The sequence below is a fragment of the Oncorhynchus nerka genome, linkage group LG10 (genome assembly GCF_034236695.1).
Source record: "Oncorhynchus nerka isolate Pitt River linkage group LG10, Oner_Uvic_2.0, whole genome shotgun sequence".
In the NCBI taxonomy this organism is placed as follows: Eukaryota; Metazoa; Chordata; class Actinopteri; order Salmoniformes; family Salmonidae; genus Oncorhynchus; species Oncorhynchus nerka.
Genome location: NC_088405.1, coordinates 76,421,573 through 76,441,021, shown reverse-complemented (window position 1 = coordinate 76,441,021; position 19,449 = coordinate 76,421,573). Strand labels below are relative to the sequence as shown.

General features: G+C 42.1%; 1 protein-coding gene across 3 annotated transcripts in view; it reads left to right on the top strand.

Moving 5' to 3' along the window:
* Positions 1–6,862: 6,862 nt before the first annotated feature.
* LOC115136011 (endothelial cell-selective adhesion molecule-like) overlaps positions 6,863–19,449 on the top strand; it is a 62,059-nt gene continuing 49,472 nt past the window's right edge. For 2 of the 3 annotated variants that reach the window (XR_003864557.2, XM_029671331.2), the window contains exon 1: positions 6,863–7,295. Coding sequence is in view for 1 of the 3 variants with exons in the window: in XM_029671331.2 (XP_029527191.1) it covers positions 7,229–7,295 (67 nt within the window). In the remaining 2 variants the exon portion in view is untranslated. The remainder of the gene's footprint in view (positions 7,296–19,449) is intronic. The other variant, XM_029671332.2, reaches the window with a different exon arrangement.

Below are 19,449 nucleotides of genomic sequence, written 5' to 3'. Positions count from 1 at the left end.
AAGGGATATGTTACAATTTACAATAATGAACACCTTATGAAACAGCTGTGAAAACCAATCTGGCAATATTTTAGATTTAAATATATAAACGTTGATTTTTTTGGTATATGTGTGTCAATTTACTTTCAGACTTTTTGTACACTCACATGGTAATCAGACTGAAATACTGAATTCTGGTGTGTGGAAAATAGAGAGGTGTGGGTGCTGTGTGGATGAAGGTTCTGCCTGTCACTTGTATTCATCAGGCAGTCAGTCTCGGAAGGGGCTCTGCAAAGTCCAGGTGCTGCTGCTTACTTTGCTCTTGAGTGTTTACAGTGCTAGTGTTTTTAGCTAATCTGTGCATCTCACATTATGTGCCCAGTATGATCATTTTCTTGCTCTTTCTTAGCAGATAATGACATGACAATAACAGTAGCTGATGCAATGAAAAGTTGGAGGGTGGTTAGTAATGGAGGACCCATGTCTGTATGTTAGGCAGAACCCCTAGGTCCTAGAGAACAGGGGCAGAGTAAAGGGAACAGGGTAGTTTTTTATTTTTCCTTTATTTAACTAGGCAAGTCAGTTAAGAACAAATTCTTATTTTCAATGATGGCAGAACGACAGATCTTTACCTTGTCAGCTCAGGGAATCGATCTTGCAACCTTTCGGTTACTAGTCCGACGCTCTAACCACTAGGCTACCTGCCGCCCCACAAGTCATGTAAGAAATACAGTTATTGAATGATTTCATTTAAATGTTTGATTAGACATGCAATAATGTTAATGGCAGACAGAAAATAAAGGATACTTGTCAAATGTTTTATGTCAGTGGGGTTGATGAGGGAGGGATGATCCCTGGAAAAGATAGCGAGATGAGTTGTGAGAGAAACTCCAGGTGGGTGTCATGACCACTGGAGTCATACACCTTAACAGTACCTACCTGGAAGCGGAGGTTACTTAACGTGACCCAGCGGTTAGTCTTGAGATTGACTATTTGGTACTGTTGACAGCATGGCAATGCTGCCCACGATGAGGAGGCAAATGAAAATACTTATGAGATTTTTATATTCACCTTAACGAACGGGGACCCCAGCTAGGAGCGAAAGAGGAGCAAGGTTTCCCAGGTCTTACGTTCCTTTCGTCCTTCTTCCAAGCCAAGTCATTCGCCCGGATGTCGAAGCACTTGGTCCCCTTCATTCTCCTCCGGTGGCACTCTTTCCTTTTCTCCTGCACATTGTCCATGTTCAGTCTCACCCTGTTTAATAATAGAAATAAATGCAATTAATAGGGTAAAACTATGAGACAGAGAAATGTTTGTTTAGTAGTAGTCATTCTCCAAGATTGGAGAAGAAATCTCCAAGACCTCACTCATTTTTTTATTTGACCTTTATTTAACTAGGCAAGTCAGTTAAGAACAAATTCTTATTTTCAATGACGGCCTAGGAACAGTGGGTTAACTGCCTGTTCAGGGGCAGAACGACAGATTTGTACCTTGTCAGCTCGGGGGTTTGAACTTGCAACCTTCCGGTTACTAGTCCAACGCTCTAACCACTAGGCTACCCTGCCGCCCCATTGTCACAGCTCCCCCTACCAACAGTAATTATATACATACATTAAATGTAAATACCTGGGAGGCCTATAAAATGATACAAGGGATGGCTTCATAAAATAAAATAAATAAAACATAAAAAATATGACCATACATATGTGTCACGTATACACATTTCATATGCTTGGGTACCACCTTGACATCTCTGATCTGCTTGCCTCAATAAATGAATGCTAGAACATTGGTAGCCAGGATTAGCAATTTGTATCTAGTCTCCTAATAATTACATAACGGTTATCTTTGTTTGCATGTGAGCATGTCTTTTTTTGTCGGTCCTGTCAATGTTGAGTGATTACACATGCCTCAGCACACATAGGTTACTTTGCCTACTTGCAAATGTGTGTTAAAAGTGGGGATGTTTCATAGAGTATCTTAACTCCCCACCACCAATGGCAAAAATGTTTTACAGAAAACCACAGAACCACCACTGCAATAGGCCTACACTCAGATAAAAAGGTGCCATCTAAAAACTAAAATGATTATTCCGCTGTCCCCATAGTAGAACCCTTTTTGGTTCCAGGTAGAACCCCTTCTGTGTCTAGGTAGAACCCTTTTGGGCTCCATTCCACAGAGGGTTCTACATGGAAACGAAAATACTTAGTGTTCTCCATTGGTGACAGCCAAAGAACCCGGTTGGAACCCCCTTCTTAAAGAGTGTTCTCAACAAGTTTAGACTGCTAAATTTACACCATTTAATTCTGTACTCAAACATCTGCCTGGTATTCAAGATCACACGCAACATAGCACCACCACCTTTGAAGGTTTTCATCATTCTCTGCTCAGACTTAAATAGCAGTGTTCCAAGAACCCCCATCAGGGGTGACTGTAGGAGTCACAAGAGGGAACCCCACACTCCTTTTAGATCCCAAGGGGTCTTTATTTTCATACTGTATGCTCTCACTCTTATCACTATCTCCTTTGCCATCTTCTCAAGTTTTTCTTGGAACTCCACACACACAGTAGCATATTGTTTACATCTCTCACATTTTAGGCGTCCAGCTTTGGCCTTGGATGGATCATGTTGCAATGAGATGGGCACAGAGGTATGTATGTACACTGTTTTCAGTGTGGCGGCAAATGATTTGAACAAGAGAAGAGGATGTGGTTGCTTGTGGAAGGAGATTAGTGTGGATGGTAGGTAGAACAGATACAGTGACGATGATTAGTTGCTCTGGCTCATCACTTCTTGACTAAAAGAAAGATGAATTTATAAATTAGTTTGACCGTGCCATAGTTCAACAGCTGAAAATCCTTCATTAACATACTCCCAGAGAAAGCAAGACATTCAGTATTCACTGAATGAAGTAGACTACCCATCCCCACTTACAATTTCCTTCAGAAAGCACATTCAATTACATTATTATTGTAGACTATAGGCTACTCCTTCATCTACCTTGTACAATACCGTAATCATTGAATGAAGTTGCGTACCCAACCACATTTACCATTTCATTTATCAATTAGATAAATAATACTAGTTACATTATTGTAGAATAGGCTACTCCCGTATCCACACTATATTAGGATACTGTTATGATTTCATTGTTCTTGACATGCATGATTAAGGTCTTCGATCAAAGTTGTATGTCGTACCTCATTCCCTTCTTCAGTGAAAAGTAGTTATGTATCCCACTTCAATTCAGTTTGAGTGTGAATGTGTAGGTCTAGTGACAGTGGACAAATAAACCCATAGCTCCAGCACACAATGGCATGTAAGGTTAGTGTATTACAATGTAAAATATATAAGTATAATATTTTACATTGTAATACACTACCCTTACTTGCCATAAGTATATATCCTATAGCACCGCATGTGTTTATTTTCATTTATAATTTAATTAATCCATGAAATAAATAATACTAGCACATCAAATTAGGTTATTGTAGACTAGCCTACTCCTCTATCGACACAGTAAATAATATTGCCTACTGCTTTCGACAATACGTTATCAACAAAAAATAATTTTCAAATAAACCAAATTTGCCTTATCAACACAGTAGGCCAAACATTTCCTAACGATATCACAGCTTAAATATAGCCTACTTACTCCTCAATCAGATCAAGGACGTCTTGGTAGTTCTTTTCATCCTCTCCAATGAAATGATCTGGGGCAGACACTCTTGAAAATCGCGTCTGCCGTTTAAAAAACAAAAATAACGAATGAATGTCGGGGTCACCGCCGAGCTCTCAAATACCGTGCCCGTCTTTCACTCTATGAACGGTCACTGCTATCTGGATTATTTTAATGGACAAAAAAAGTGCTTTTCTTTCAAAAACAAGGACATTTCTAAGTAACCCCAAACTTTTGTAACGGTAGGATATATATTATAGATAGATTATATAATATATACTGTATAATACACTGTATATACTGTATATATTTCCTTTTTATGTTTATTTTTTGCTGCCTCTTGGGCCCCCCACAGGCCTGGGCACAGGGGCTTTAGCCTCGGTAAGCCACTGCATTAAGCCAGCCCTGGCTGCATTGTCTTTCATGTATTTCCTAGTTAATGTACAGAACATGGGAGTTTATCTCTTACATAATATGTAGGCCTAGGCTGTGCAATATGCAATCATGTGTACCAATGTACCACGGTTCTATTTGGGATTATAAACTGGGTCGTTTGAGCCCTGAATGCAGATTGGCTGAAAGCCATGGGTTCTCAAATCAAATCAAATCAAATGTTATTTGTCACATACACATGGTTAGCAGATGTTAATGCGAGTGTAGCGAAATGCTTGTGCTTCTAGTTCCGACAATGCAGTAATAACCAACAAGTAATCTAACTAACAATTCCAAAACTACTGTCTTATACACAGTGTAAGGGGATAAAGAATATGGACATAAAGATATATGAATGAGTGATGGTACAGAGCAACATAGGCAAGATACAGTAGATGGTATCGAGTACAGTATATACATATGAGATGAGTATGTAAACAAAGTGGCATAGTTAAAGTGGCTAGTGATACATGTATTACATAAGGATGCAGTAGATGATATAGAGTACAGTATATACGTATGCATATGAGATGAATAATGTAGGGTATGTAACATTATATTAGGTAGCATTGTTTAAAGTGGCTAGTGATATATTTTACATCATTTCCCATCAATTCCCATTATTAAAGTGGCTGGAGTTGAGTCAGTGTCAGTGTGTTGGCAGCAGCCACTCAATGTTAGTGGTGGCTGTTTAACAGTCTGATGGCCTTGAGATAGAAGCTGTTTTTCAGTCTCTCGGTCCCAGCTTTGATGCACCTGTACTGACCTCGCCTTCTGGATGATAGCGGGGTGAACAGGCAGTGGCTCGGGTGGTTGTTGTCCTTGATGATCTTTATGGCCTTCCTGTAACATCGGGTGGTGTAGGTGTCCTGGAGGGCAGGTAGTTTGCCCCCGGTGATGCGTTGTGCAGACCTCACTACCCTCTGGAGAGCCTTACGGTTGTGGGCGGAGCAGTTGCCGTACCAGGCGGTGATACAGCCCGCCAGGATGCTCTCGATTGTGCATCTGTAGAAGTTTGTGAGTGCTTTTGGTGACAAGCCGAATTTCTTCAGCCTCCTGAGGTTGAAGAGGCGCTGCTGCGCCTTCTTCACGATGCTGTCTGTGTGAGTGGACCAATTCAGTTTGTCTGTGATGTGTATGCCGAGGAACTTAAAACTTACTACCCTCTCCACTACTGTTCCATCGATGTGGATAGGGGGGTGTTCCCTCTGCTGTTTCCTGAAGTCCACAATCATCTCCTTAGTTTTGTTGACGTTGAGTGTGAGGTTATTTTCCTGACACCACACTCCTAGGGCCCTCACCTCCTCCCTGTAGGCTGTCTCGTTGTTGTTGGTAATCAAGCCTACCACTGTTGTGTCGTCCGCAAACTTGATGATTGAGTTGGAGGCGTGCGTGGCCACGTAGTTGTGGGTGAACAGGGAGTACAGGAGAGGGCTCAGAACGCACCCTTGTGGGGCCCCAGTGTTGAGGATCAGCGGGGTGGAGATGTTGTTGCCTACCCTCACCACCTGGGGGCGGCCCGTCAGGAAGTCCAGTACCCAGTTGCACAGGGCGGGGTTGAGACCCAGGGTCTCGAGCTTGATGACGAGCTTGGAGGGTACTATGGTGTTGAATGCCGAGCTGTAGTCGATGAACAGCATTCTCACATAGGTATTCCTCTTGTCCAGATGGGTTAGGGCAGTGTGCAGTGTGGTTGAGATTGCATCGTCTGTGGACCTATTTGGGTGGTAAGCAAATTGGAGTGGGTCTAGGGTGTCAGGTAGGGTGGAGGTGATATGGTCCTTGACTAGTCTCTCAAAGCACTTCATGATGACGGAAGTGAGTGCTACAAATTCCATATACCATGGGTATGACAAAAATAACTTTTTACTGTTTTAATTAAGTTGGTTACCAGATAATAGCAATAAGGCACCTATGGAGTTTGTGGTATAGGCTATATATGACCAATATACCATAGCTAATGGCTGTATCCAGGCACTCAACATTGCGTCGAGAGCAAGAACAGCCCTTAGCCTTGGTATAACCTGCTAGGTAAAGTCCCCCCTTATCTCAGCTCGCTGGTCACCATATTATCTCCCACCTGTAGCACACGCTCCAGCAGGTATATCTCTCTAGTCACCCCCAAAACCAATTCTTTCTTTGGCAGCCTCTCCTTCCAGTTCTCTGCTGCCAATGACTGGAACGAACTACAAAAATCTCTGAAACTGGAAACACTTATCTCCCTCACTAGCTTTAAGCACCAACTGTCAGAGCAGCTCACAGATTACTGCACCTGTACATAGCCCACCTATAATTTAGCCCAAACAACTACCTCTTTCCCTACTGTATTTAATTTATTTATTTATTTTGCTCCTTTGCACCCCATTATTTTTATTTCTACTTTGCACATTCTTCCATTGCAAAACTACCATTCCAGTGTTTTACTTGCTATATTGTATTTACTTTGCCACCATGGCCTTTTTTGCCTTTACCTCCCTTCTCACCTCATTTGCTCACATCAAATGTATATAGATTTGTTTATACTGTATTATTGACTGTATGTTTGTTTTACTCCATGTGTAACTCTGTGTCGTTGTATCTGTCGAACTGCTTTGCTTTATCTTGGCCAGGTCGCAATTGTAAATGAGAACTTGTTCTCAACTTGCCTACCTGGTTAAATAAAGGTGAAATAAAAAAATAAATACAAATATTGGTCATATACCTCATCTCCTCGGGCATTAACGCTTTAATAGAACTGCTGCACCGGTAGTGCGCTGCGAGGAATTCCTAGAGGGTGTTGCTAATGAGCACAGGTGGCGCTCGTTGAGGTGGCAGGGCAGAGCTTTCTCATGATGACAACCATTTTATCCAAATATTCAATGTTCCAAAGCGTAATAGGGAAAGTTAACGAAGACATTTTTGTAGGCTTGGGCACTTGCCGAAGTCGTTCACTGGAACAATTCCTCGCACCCGATGCTGAACACCAAACGCGAGTCTGTCACGTCAAGTGCCGCTGAGATCACATTTCTCTGTCGGAAGGAAGCAAATTGAAAGACTTCACATTACCCAAAGTGAAATTGCGCACTGATAACGGGAAGACCGTGTACGTTACGACTGGAAACAGAGTTTGTGGGGTGACCGAAGGCGCATACTGAACTATGGAGATGTATACTTTGCGGAAATTTGGCACCTTGCTGTCACTTGCATTTCTCTTGTATTTTCCAGGTAAGAGATGGTCATTTTGAGTTTGAATTAACGCATTTTCTTCTCTAAAGTGGTAGTTGTTTTTCAATTGCTTATTGTGGATATTTTAAGGTGTTTGTAACCAACCAAAATTGTCGAGCTAACACCGATAACATAGAAACATTTTTCTTGGTGCCTCTGAATGACAGGAACCTACAAGACCGAATAGCCAGTAATACTAAAATGAATCATTGAAATATGGAGAAGTGGACGATTTAATATTCCTCAATTTAACATTCTGATTTTAAATCTGAAACAACGGTTTGTTTTCCATGGGATTTGAAACAAGTGTGTTATGCATAATTCTGAACATTGAGGCAGGGAAGAACAATTAATTTATTAGATGGACAGACACTGCCTGAACAGTGGGTTTACACTGTTTAGCAAAGTGTTGTTTCGTCACTGTCAAGCTTTCTAACATCAACAGTCTTGGTCATACTAGTGAGATTACTCTTACAATTTAACCAAAAATAGATGATGGTACTAGGGTTGCAAAATTCCAGGAATTTTACCCACATTCTCAGGTTTTCCAGATATCCTGGTTGAAAGAACTGGAATAAAGAGGGAATAACAGGAAATCCAGCAATCCTCCAATCAGGTTTTCTAGAAAACCTTGTAATTTTGAGAAAGTTTACTGGAATTTTGCAACTCTAATTATGGTACTAATTTTGTTTATTGACCATGTAAAAAAAAGTCTGCCATTTTGTCTGGTTTTAGAATTGGACACAATTTTGAAAATATTGTACACTTGAACTATTTTAAATCGGTAATGTTTTTGTCAAATTTATCCTTCAGTTTATATCCTATATCCAATCTCACCCTTAGCTTATTTCACCTTAACAAGGTGAGGCATTGCCAATAGTATTTCAAATAGTAAGGAGTATTACAAGGACTCATTCCTTGACACATGGTTAATGAAATCTATCCTCACACTCTTGTCTTGAGTATGAAGTGCAGAAAAAAACTGCTAGGTAGCTGAACAATAACCTGTCGGACTTATTGCTATTATAATACAAATTTCTCAACATGAGTTTTCGGCCTTTACTTCAGCTGTTTTACTCTACAGCAGGTGTGTCCCCTGAGGTCCAAAGCATGGGAGGAAATGGTTGTGAATAGCATCCTGCTAACAGTTAGATTGCTCATTCTCTGGGCAAGCTACAGATTGTTACACTAGGGTAATGTGATTCACCAGGTTCATGTATCCATTACTGGGAGTTGCAGGTTAGGTACTGTTTGGTGTAGCACAGATAATGTTCGACCAACCTTGATGGGTAATGTCATATTCATCATCTCCAGCACCACCCCAACATCAGCATATGTGAACATTTAGTGTTTTGTTGTAAAGTGTTTCCAATGACTACATTGTTGTGCATTGTGATTTTAACCAATTATGAGTAGGCATTGCCTACTAATTGGTTGTCATTGGAAATACTACTTTATCTGTTCTATTGCAGAACATAGAAATGTGCCATTTTCACATGATGTTGGGGTGGTGCTGGAAAGATGAAGATGAAGTTGAACACTTTAGAAATGTCCCTTTTAACATGGCTACACATCTTCATTCTCGATTCGGTTAAACATGTATCTTCTAAAATGTCTGTGTCCAGTTGCAGGTGGTTCGTTTTGAATCTAGAAAATGCTCCGTTGCTAAAATGAACTCTCCATTAAGTAATCTAGCAATGTGTACGCCGCCATCTTGTCTATTTCAAATCTTCTCTCGTTGACCGAGACAGGTGAGTGTCATCATGACATGCAGCACCACGTGTCTCAATCAATGAGAGATTCTCCATTTAAAATATGGTGGCGCAAACATTGTTGGACACGTACATTTTAGAAGACGTGTGGGTGACTTGGTTGGTCTAAAATTCTGTGCTACACCAAACGGTACTTAAACTGTAACTCCCAGTACTGGATACCAAAACTCTGTGGTAAAATCACATTATCTGGTGTAACAATCTGTAGCCATCTCCTGGCATGCCTTCATCCCTATGGCTATGTTTCATAATTAGTCATGTAAGGAATTTGTGTTCTTGAAAACAGGATAACCTGTTTTTTTTTTTGTTTTTTTGCCTTTTCAATCAAATTATTAATGGGTAATGTAAATTAGTTTTGTGTATGAAGTTGGGAAAACTAGTGTCTTGGAACTGAAGTCTGGAGTTAAAGTAGGCTACATTAGACTAATGAGTATTGTTAGTACACTGCTGCACAGCGTGTGTGTGGCACCCCATGCCATTAAAATACTATCAAGCCAGGAGCCAGCATTGTTGTTTTCATGGCAGCTTCTTGCGCAGTTGGTCATTTAGAAGCTAGGTTTGTTTAATTTGGAACTTTAGCATGCTCTCTGTTCTTTCAACACAGCAGGACATGTTGCCATGTCAGGCACTATAAGACATACAGTAATCATATTTCATAGGCCCATCACATGGTGTTAGTTACATTGTCCCGAGATCCCTAAATCAATTAGGATTTTCAAGTCAGACCCTAGTCGTTTTGGTTTAGCTCATTTGAATTCCATTAGTCTCAGTTCAATTGGTTGACTACATAATTGTTGTAACTGTTTAAATGACCTTGTGGTGTTTCCAGTACTTTACAGAATCTCATTCTGAAAATAAATTAGTTTCATTTTTCCCCCCACAACTTGATGTCCCTGGACTTGTTTTTGCTAATTACTGAAGTGGGTAAGGTGGGTCAAAGGAAAGCTGTACCAGTATTGTTACACTTGAAAGCTTTTTGCTCTTTCAGTCTGATCGCAAGAGTTGGTTCAGGGTTATCTGGATAATTTGGATTAGTAATGTATATGGAGAACATACAGTTGAATTTGGAAGTTTACATAAACTTCTGTTGGAATTGTTAACTCGTTTTTCAACCATTCCACAAATGTCTTGTTAACTTGTTGAGTGTAGGGGGCAGTATTTTCGTGTTTGGATGGAAAACGTACCCAATTGAAACTGCCTATTTCTCAGGCCCAGAAACTAGAATATGCATATAATTGTCAGATTAGGATAGAAAACACTCTAAAGTTTCCAACTGTCAAAATATTGTCTGTGCGTGTAACAGAACTGATATTGCAGGCGAAAACCTGAAGAAAATCCAACCAGGAAGTGCTGTTTTTCCTGAAAGCTCTCTGTTCCATTGGATGCCTTGCCTCCATTTAAAGGGATATCAACCAGATTCCTTTTCCAATGGCTTCCTCAAGGTGTGAGCAGTCTTTAGACATAGTTTAAGGCTTTTATTTTGAAAAATTAGTGAGAAAGAACCCATTGCGTCAGTGGATGTCTGGGTGCCAGCAGAGTTTTGCATGCGCAACAGCCATTTTCTCTCTCTCTCCTATTGAAGAAGCTACAGTCCTGGTTGATATATTATCAACTTATAAATTGTAAAAACAACCTGAGGATTGCTTGATTATAAAAAAAAACGTTTGACAAGTTTCTACGAACCTACGATCTACGATACTATTTGGAATTTTTGTCTGCGACGCCGTGACCGCTCGAGCCTGTGGATTACTGAACATAACGCGCCAACCAAATGGAGGTATTTTGGATATAAAAATTATCTTAAATGAACATTTATTGTGTAACGGAGTCTCGTGAGTGCAAACATCCGACGATCATCAAAGGTAAGCGATTTAATATATTGCTTTTCTGACTTTCGTGACCAATCTACTCGACTGCTAGCTGTTTGTAATATTTTGTCCTTACATAAACGCTTGGTATGCTTTCGCCGAAAAGCTTTATTGAAATCTGACATGCCAGGTGGATTAACAACAAGCTAAGCTGTGTTTTGCTATATTGCACTTGTGATTTCATGAAAATTAAATATTTTTAGTAATTTAATTTGAATTTGGCTCTCTACAATTCAGCGGATGTTGATGAAAATGATCCCGGTAACGGGATGGGTGCATCAAGAAGTTAACTATAATTTTGGCAAGTCGGTTAGGACATCTACTTTGAATGACACAAGTAATATTTCCAAAAATTGTTTAGACAGATTAATTCACTATCACAATTCCAGTGGGTCAGAAGTTTACATACACTAAGTTGACTGTGCCTTCAAACAGCTTGGACAATTCCAGAAAATGATGTCATGGCTTTAGAAGCTTCTGATAGGCTAATTGACATCATTTGAGTCAATTGGTGGTGTACCTGTGGATGTATTTCAAGGCCCATCTTCAAACTCAGTGCTTGAGATAATTGGAAAATCAAAAGAAATCAGTCAAGACCTCAGAATAAAGATTGTAGACCTCCACAAGTCTGGTTCATCCTTTGGAGCAATTTCCAAATTCCTGAAGGTACCACGTTCATCTGTACAAGCATTAGCACGCACGTATAAATACCATGGGACCATGCAGCCGTCATACCGCTCAGGAAGGAGACGTGTTCTGGCTCCTAGAGATGAACGTACTTTGTATGTCAATCCCAGAACAACAGCAAAGGACCTTGTGAAGATGCTTGAGGAAACCGATACAAAATTATCTTTATCCACAGTAAAACAAGTCCTATATCGACATAACCTGAAAGGCCGCTCGGCAAGGAAGAAGCCTCTGCTCCAAAACCACCATTAAAATAGCCAGACTACGGTTTGCAACTTCACATGGGGACAAGATCGTACTTTTGGAGAAATGTCCTCTGGTGTGATGAAACAAACATAGAACTGTTTGGCGATAATGACCATCATTATGTTTGGAGGGGAAAGGGGGATGCTTGCAAGCCAAAGAACACCATCCCAACCGTGAAGCACAGGTGTGGCAGCATCATGTTGTGGGGGTGCTTTGTTGTAGGAGGGACTGGTGCACTTCACAAAATAGATTAAAACTATGTGGATGTATTGAAGCAACATCTCAAGACATGAGTCAGGAAGCTAAAGCTTGGTTGCAAATGGGTCTTCCAAATGGATAACGATCCCAAGCATACTTCCAAAGTTGTTGCAAAATGTCTTAAGGATGACAAAGCCCTGACCACAATCCCATAGACAGTTTGTGGGCAGAACTGAAAAAGCGTGTGTGAGCAAGGAGGCCTAAAAACCTGACTTAGTTCTGTCAGGAGGAATGGGCCAAAATTCACCCAACTTATTGCGAGAAGCTTGTGGAAGACTACCAGAAACTTTTGACCCAAGTTAAACATTTTAAAGGCAATGCTCCCAAATGGTAATTGAGTGTATGTAATCTTCTGACCCACTGGGAATTTGATGAAAGCAATAAAAGCTGAAATATAATTTATCTTACTATTGACATTTCACATTCTTAAAATAGTGGTAATCCTAACTGACCTAAGACAGGGAATTTGTACTAGGAGTAAATGTCAGGAATTGTGAAACGGCATTAAAATGTATTTGGCTAAGGTGTATGTAAACTTCTGACTTCAACTGCACTTATTGAATAATTAGACCTCAATTTAATTACCTTTTTTACTTATTTTATGAACAAATAATTTATATTCAAAATGCTATACTTGTTAGACGATGTGATAGGTAGATGGAACAAGCAACACGCTCATTGATGACACAATACAGTCCTAACAAACTGACAGTGCACAAGCAAATGTTAATATTACCCAGCTCGACGATAATGACTAGCCTCATTAATGTTCTGCCAGAACGATTTATCACTCCCCTGTTTCTAGAGACATTGATTGACATAATGTGCAATGAAGTTGGCGCCGGAGGGGATGGCCGCCGTTTTACGATCTCCTAACCGATTGTGCTATTATGTGTTTTTTTTCTGCAATAGTTGTAAATTATTTTGTACATAATGTTTCTGCAACCGTATCTTACGGCAGAAAAGAGCTTCTGGACATCAGGACAGTGATCACTCACCTCTGATTAGACAAAGATTTCTTCTACAACAGCAGCAGCAAGCAGGACTCACACGATATTCTCCAAACAACCCACAAGGCAGACATCCCAATCATTCGCAAAAGGAAGTGACCGAGGACGAAGAGCCGGATGCCTCGTCCGGACCCGCAGAAGACAACTAGGAACGCTGCCGTTACCGTCAATATTACTCGCCAACGTGCAATCATTGGACAATAAACTAGACGAGGTAAGATCACGAATATCCTACCAACGGGACATAAAAAACTGTAATATCCTATGCTTCACGGAATCGTGGCTGAATGATGACATGGATATTCAGTTAGAAGGATACACTCTGCACCGGCAGGATAGAACAGCACACTCTGGTAAGACGAGGGGGGGGCGGTCTGTGCATATTTGTAAACCGCTGGTGTACGAAATCTAAGGAAGTCTCTAGATTTTGCTCGCCTGAAGTAGAGTATATTGTGATAAACTGCAGGCCACACTACTTGCCTAGAGAGTTCTCAGCTATACTTTTCGTGGCTGTTTATTTACCGCCCCAGACAGATGCTGGCACTAAGACCGCACTCAGTCAACTGTATAAGGAAATAAGCAAACAGGAAACCACTCACCCAGAGGTGGCGCTCCTAGTGGCCTTTAATGCAGGGAAACTTAAATCAGTTCTACCAAATCTCTATCAACATGTTAAATGTGCAACCAGAGGGAAAAAAATTATAGAACACTTCTACTCCACACAGAGACTCATACAAAGTTCTCCCTCGTCCTCCATTTGGTAAATATGACCACAACTCTGTCCTTCTGATTCCTGCTTACAAGCAAAAATTAAAGCAGGAAGCACCAGTGACTCGGTCTATAAAAAAAATGGACTGCTTTGCTATCACAGACTGGAACATGGAACATGACTGGAACATGTTCCGGGATTCTTCCGATGACATTGAGGAATACACCACATGAGTCACTGGCTTTATCAATAAGGGTATTGATGATGTCGTCCCCACAGTGACTGTACGTATTTAATGGATGTGAAACGGTGAAAAGGTGTCTTCACTGTCATTTTCAACATGTCCCTGATTGAGTCTGTAATACCAACATGCTTCAAGCAGACCACCATAGTCCCTGTGCCCAATAACACAAAGGCAACCTGCCTAAAGGACTACAGACCCGTAGCACTCACGTCCGTAGCCATGAAGTGCTTTGAAAGGCTGGTAATGGCTCACATCAACACCATTATCCCAGAAACCCTAGACCCATCCAATTTGCATACCGCCCAAACAGATCCACAGGTTAATCAATCTCTATTGCACTCCACACTGCCCTTTCCCAGCTGGACATTAGGAACACCTATGTGAGAATGCTGTTCTTTGACTACAGCTCAGTGTTCAGCACCATAGTACCCTCAAAGCTCATCACTAAGCTAAGGACCCTGGGACTAAACACCTCCCTCTGCAACTGGATCCTGGACTTCCCGACAGGCCGCCCCAGGTGGTGAGGGTAGGTAGCAACACATCTGCAACGCTGATCCTCAACACTGGAGCTCCCCAGGGGTACATGCTCAGTCCCCTCCTGTACTCCCTGTTCACCCACGACTGCATGGCCAGGCACGACTCCAACACCATCGTTAAGTTTGCTGATGACACAACAGTGGTAGGCTGATCACCGACAACGACGAGACCGCCTATAGGGAGGAGGTAGAGACCTGGCCGGGTGGTGCCAGAATAACAACCTATCCCTCAATGTAACCAAGACTAAGGAGATGATTGTGGAGTACAGGAAAAGGAGCACTGAGCACTTACCCATTCTCATCGACAGGGCTGTAGTGGAGCAGGTGGAGAGCTTCAAATTCCTCGGTGTCCACATCAACAACAAACTAGATTGGTCCAAACAGTCGTGAAGAGGGTACGACAAAGCCTATTCCCCCTCAGGAAACAAAAAAATTTTGGCATGGGTCCTGAGATCCTCAAAAGGTTCTACAGCTGCAACATCGAGAGCATCCTGACTGGTTGCATCACTGCCTGGTACGGCAATTGTTCGGCCTCCGACCGCAAGGCACTACAGAGGGTAGTGTGCACGGCCCAGTACATCACTGGGGCAAAGCTGCCTGCCATCCAGGACCTCTACAGCGGGCAGTGTCGGAGGAAGGCCCTAAAAATTGTCAAAGACCCCAGCCACCCCAGTCATAGACTGTTCTCTCTACTACCGCATGGCAAGCGATACCGGAGTGCCAAGTCTAGGACAAAAAGGCTTCTCAACAGTGTTTACCCCCAAGCCATAAAACTCCTGAACAGGTAACCAATGGTTACCCGGACTATTTGCATTGTGTGCCTCCCCCTCTGTTTATCTTATGCATAGTCACTTTAACTATACATTCATGTACATACTACCTCAATTGGCCCGACCAACCAGGGCTCCCGCACATTGGCTAACCGGGCTATCTACATTGTGTCCCACCACCCACCAACCCCTCTTTTTGCGCTTCTCTGTTCGTCATATATGCACAGTCACTTTAACGATACCTATATGTGGCCTTCCGTGTGGTTAATGGCGCTGTACTGCAGCGCCAGCTGTGCCATCAGAGACTCTGGGTTCGCGCCCAGGCTCTGTCGTAACCGGCCTTGACCGGGAGGTCCATGGGGCGACGCACAATTGGCCTAGCGTCGTTAGGGAGGGCTTGGTCGGTAGGGATGTCCTTGTCTCATCGCGCACCAGTGACTCCTGTGGCGGGCTGGGCGCAGTGCGCGCTAACCAAGGTTGCCAGGTGCATTGTGTTTCCTCCAACACATTGGTGCGGCTGGCTTCCGGGTTGGATGCGCGCTGTGTTAAGAAGCAGTGCGGCTAGGTTTGGTTGTGTATCAGAGGACGCATGACTTTCAACCTTCGTCTCTCCGGAGCCCGTACGGGAGTTGTAGCGATGAGACAAGATAGTAGTTACTACAACAATTGGACACCACGAAATTGCGGAGAAAAAGGGGTAAAAAAAAATAATAATAAAAAACGATACATGTACAATCTACCTCAATAAGTCTGACTAACAGGTATATAGCCTTGCTACCCTTTTTTCAAATGTATTTTTACTGTTTTATTTCTTTACTTCCCTACACACACACACCCACACATGCCTGTTTTTGGCACCATTGGTTAGAGCAGGGGTGGGCAAACTTTTTGACTCGCGGGCCACAATGGGTTCTAAAATTTGACAGAGGGGCCGGGCCAGGAGCATTTGGAGGGAGTGTTTGGGCCGGATATACTAAAGCATTAAATGTAGTGTGTGCAAACCTCATAGCACAGTAAGAACACTACAACCCAATTTATTAACTGTCTTTCAAATGTGAAAAATAGCCCTTATCAGTTAATAAATTTGTCTCAAGGAATATGCAAGATATGGCATTTACATACTATTTCGCAGATACTGGGAGGAGGAAATGTAAATAGATTAAAATAACATACGCACTGTGATTTATCAAGATTGCATCTGTTTTTAATAAGTTTCAATCGAAGGTGCAAAGTTAAAGAAATCAACATTTATTGAAAAATGGAATCACTTTCAACATTCAAAACATATTATTACACAACGAAATACTCAAGCTCAATAATATCTACTTGTGTTAAACTCCGCAAAATCATGGATGGATTGTCCTGACCGTGTGCTCTACAAACTCGCCACGGACGCCCTCGCCTTCACGCGCAAACAGTACACGTGTATCGTTGCCAAGCACACAGACATAGGCTGTATTAAATATCCTACCTGCAGCTGAAAATTTAAATTTAAATTAAGAGCGATGTGCAGCGTGTTAATTAAGCTACTGTACCGCTGCTGTGCGTAAATGCGCATTGCTCTTAATTAAAAGATGCACTTCCAAACTTTCCATATGCATTTTTTCATAGCACAGCAGAAAAACTCACCATTTCAGTGGGAACAGTGTTGTTGGTCTCCCTTTTTTGCCAGTGCATCAAAGTCTGGAGTTAGTTTTGTTGTGGCAATTCTCAGGACAGATCTGAGGTGTTGGTCAGTTAACTTGGATCTGTGATGGGCTTTGTTGATTTTCATGACGCTAAACGTCTGCTCACACACGTAGGTCGAGCCAAACAACACCAGCATCTTCTGCACCGTCCTCCGGAGGTTTGGAAGCGCGGTCTCGTTAAGTGAAGCGTAAAAGTCATTCAGTTTAAGAGACTTGAACTTCTCCTTGAGACGGAGTCAGACTGAAGATCGATCAGTTCCAATTGCAGCTCCTGCGGTGCTGATTCGGGGTCTTGTGACAGGGGACAGGACACCAGTTGAAGTGACTTGTCAATTTTTTCAAAATCACAGAACCGACGGCAAAATTCTCTGTGCAGATCGTCCAGTGATTTGCAGTATTTCTTCGCATTTCGGGCGGCCTCTTTCTGCACGGCTAGTGTGGGGAAATGTGCGAAAGATTTGTTTGACATTTGCCTGGAGAATAAAACCAGCTTGGATTTGAAGGCTCTCACATTTGTGTACATGTCGTGCGCAAACTGATCTTTCCCCTGTAGCTTCACGTTCAGCTCATTCATGTGTGAAAATATGTCCACAGCAAACGCAAAGTCACAAAGCCAGTTTGTGTCGCTCAGCTCGGGGAATTCTTCGGATTTCCCCATTAAATTAAAAAATGAGCGAATCTCGTCTTTGAGCTCCCAGACTCGTTGAAACACTTTCCCCAAACTTAACCAGCGGACGCGAGAGTGGTAAATTAGGTCCTGGTGATCCGCATTAGTTTTTTCCAGGAACGTAATGAACTGACGATGATTAAGTCCCCTTGCTCGTATGGAGTTAACAAGTTTTACAACTGGATCCACGACGTGATTAAGCTGCAATACAGACTTACACAGAGACTCCTGATGAATGATGCAGTGAAGTAAAATAACATCCTGGTCAGGGTTTTCTTCTTTCACTTTATCCTGGATTCTTTTCAGCAGCCCAATGTTTTTTCCAGTTAAATTTGGCGATCCATCCGTGGTGACATTGGCAAGTTTACTCCAAGGTAGCTTCATTTTCTCGATGACAGCAGACACCTGTTCATATAAGTCCTCTCCTCGCGTTTTCCCTTTCAGTGATTCCATGCTCAAAAGCTCCTCCGTTATCTCAAAACTGTCGTTAATCCCTCGGATAAAAATTAGGAGCTGAGCAGTGTCTTTTATGTCGTTACTTTCATCCAGTGCTAGTGAATATAACTTAAAGGACTCCGCCTTTTTGTTTAACTCGCTGACTATATCTTCATCAATCAGTTCCACGCGGCGAGTCACTGTCCTGCGTGCTAAACTGATTTTTTCAAACTTGGCTTTGCTCTCCGGACACAAGAGACCTGCTGTCTCTACCATGCACTCTTTCAAAAACTCGCCTTCGGAGAAAGGCTTGCTAGCCTTTGCTAATTTGAATGCCAGCAAATAACTTGCCTTGGTACTTGACTCTTGAATTGCAGTTTGTCGGTGAAAAAAGTTCTGTTGACTCTGTAAATTAGCTGCCAACCTCTGAGCAGTAGCCGCCCGTTCTTGTGTTGACTGCTTGCTAGCATAGTTTGCATGCTTCGTGGCAAAGTGACGGCTGATATTGTACTCTTTGAAAACCGCAACAGCTTCTTGGCATATCAGCATACAGCCGTTGATCGGACTTCAGTGAAGTATTTTGTTGTCCACTCCTTATTAAACACTCGGCATTCGCTGTCCACTTTCCTTCTCTTTGGTCCGCTCATTTTCACAGAAGGGCTTAATGGTGACGTGATAGAAGTGAAAATTAAAGTGAAATAAAGAGAAATACGCGCCACTCCAACAACGGTCAATGTGTTTTGAGTGCGCCATCTATTGGGGAAACGTGGGCATTGCAGGGAAAGGGGAAAAAAGGAGGTTTTTACTATAATTTGGACAAGTTCGGCGGGCCGGATTAAAAAGCCTAACGGGCCGTATGTGGCCCGCGGGCCGTAGTTTGCCCATGTCTGGGTTAGAGCCTGTAAGTAAGCATTTCAATCTAAGGCTTACACCTGTTGTATTCGGCGCACGTGAGAAACTTTGATTTGATTTTACATGTTCTGTGTGTGACATTGTAGACCATGTGTCGAAACGGAGAACAGGTTGAACACCCGATAAGACCAAATTACAGGTCCCTTATTGAACCTGTTGTTCACAACCATGGTGTATGGAGCCCACTTTATCTGAGAGCCAAGCCAATCTCGGTGCAATTAATCTTCCATTCCAAACGCACCATCCCTGGGAAGAGAAGATCTTTTTTTCCAGGTGTTCTCCACAAAGGACTGACTTATTTAACAAGATCATCCCACTGAGCCTGACCTATGGCTTCCCTTAAAGATACACC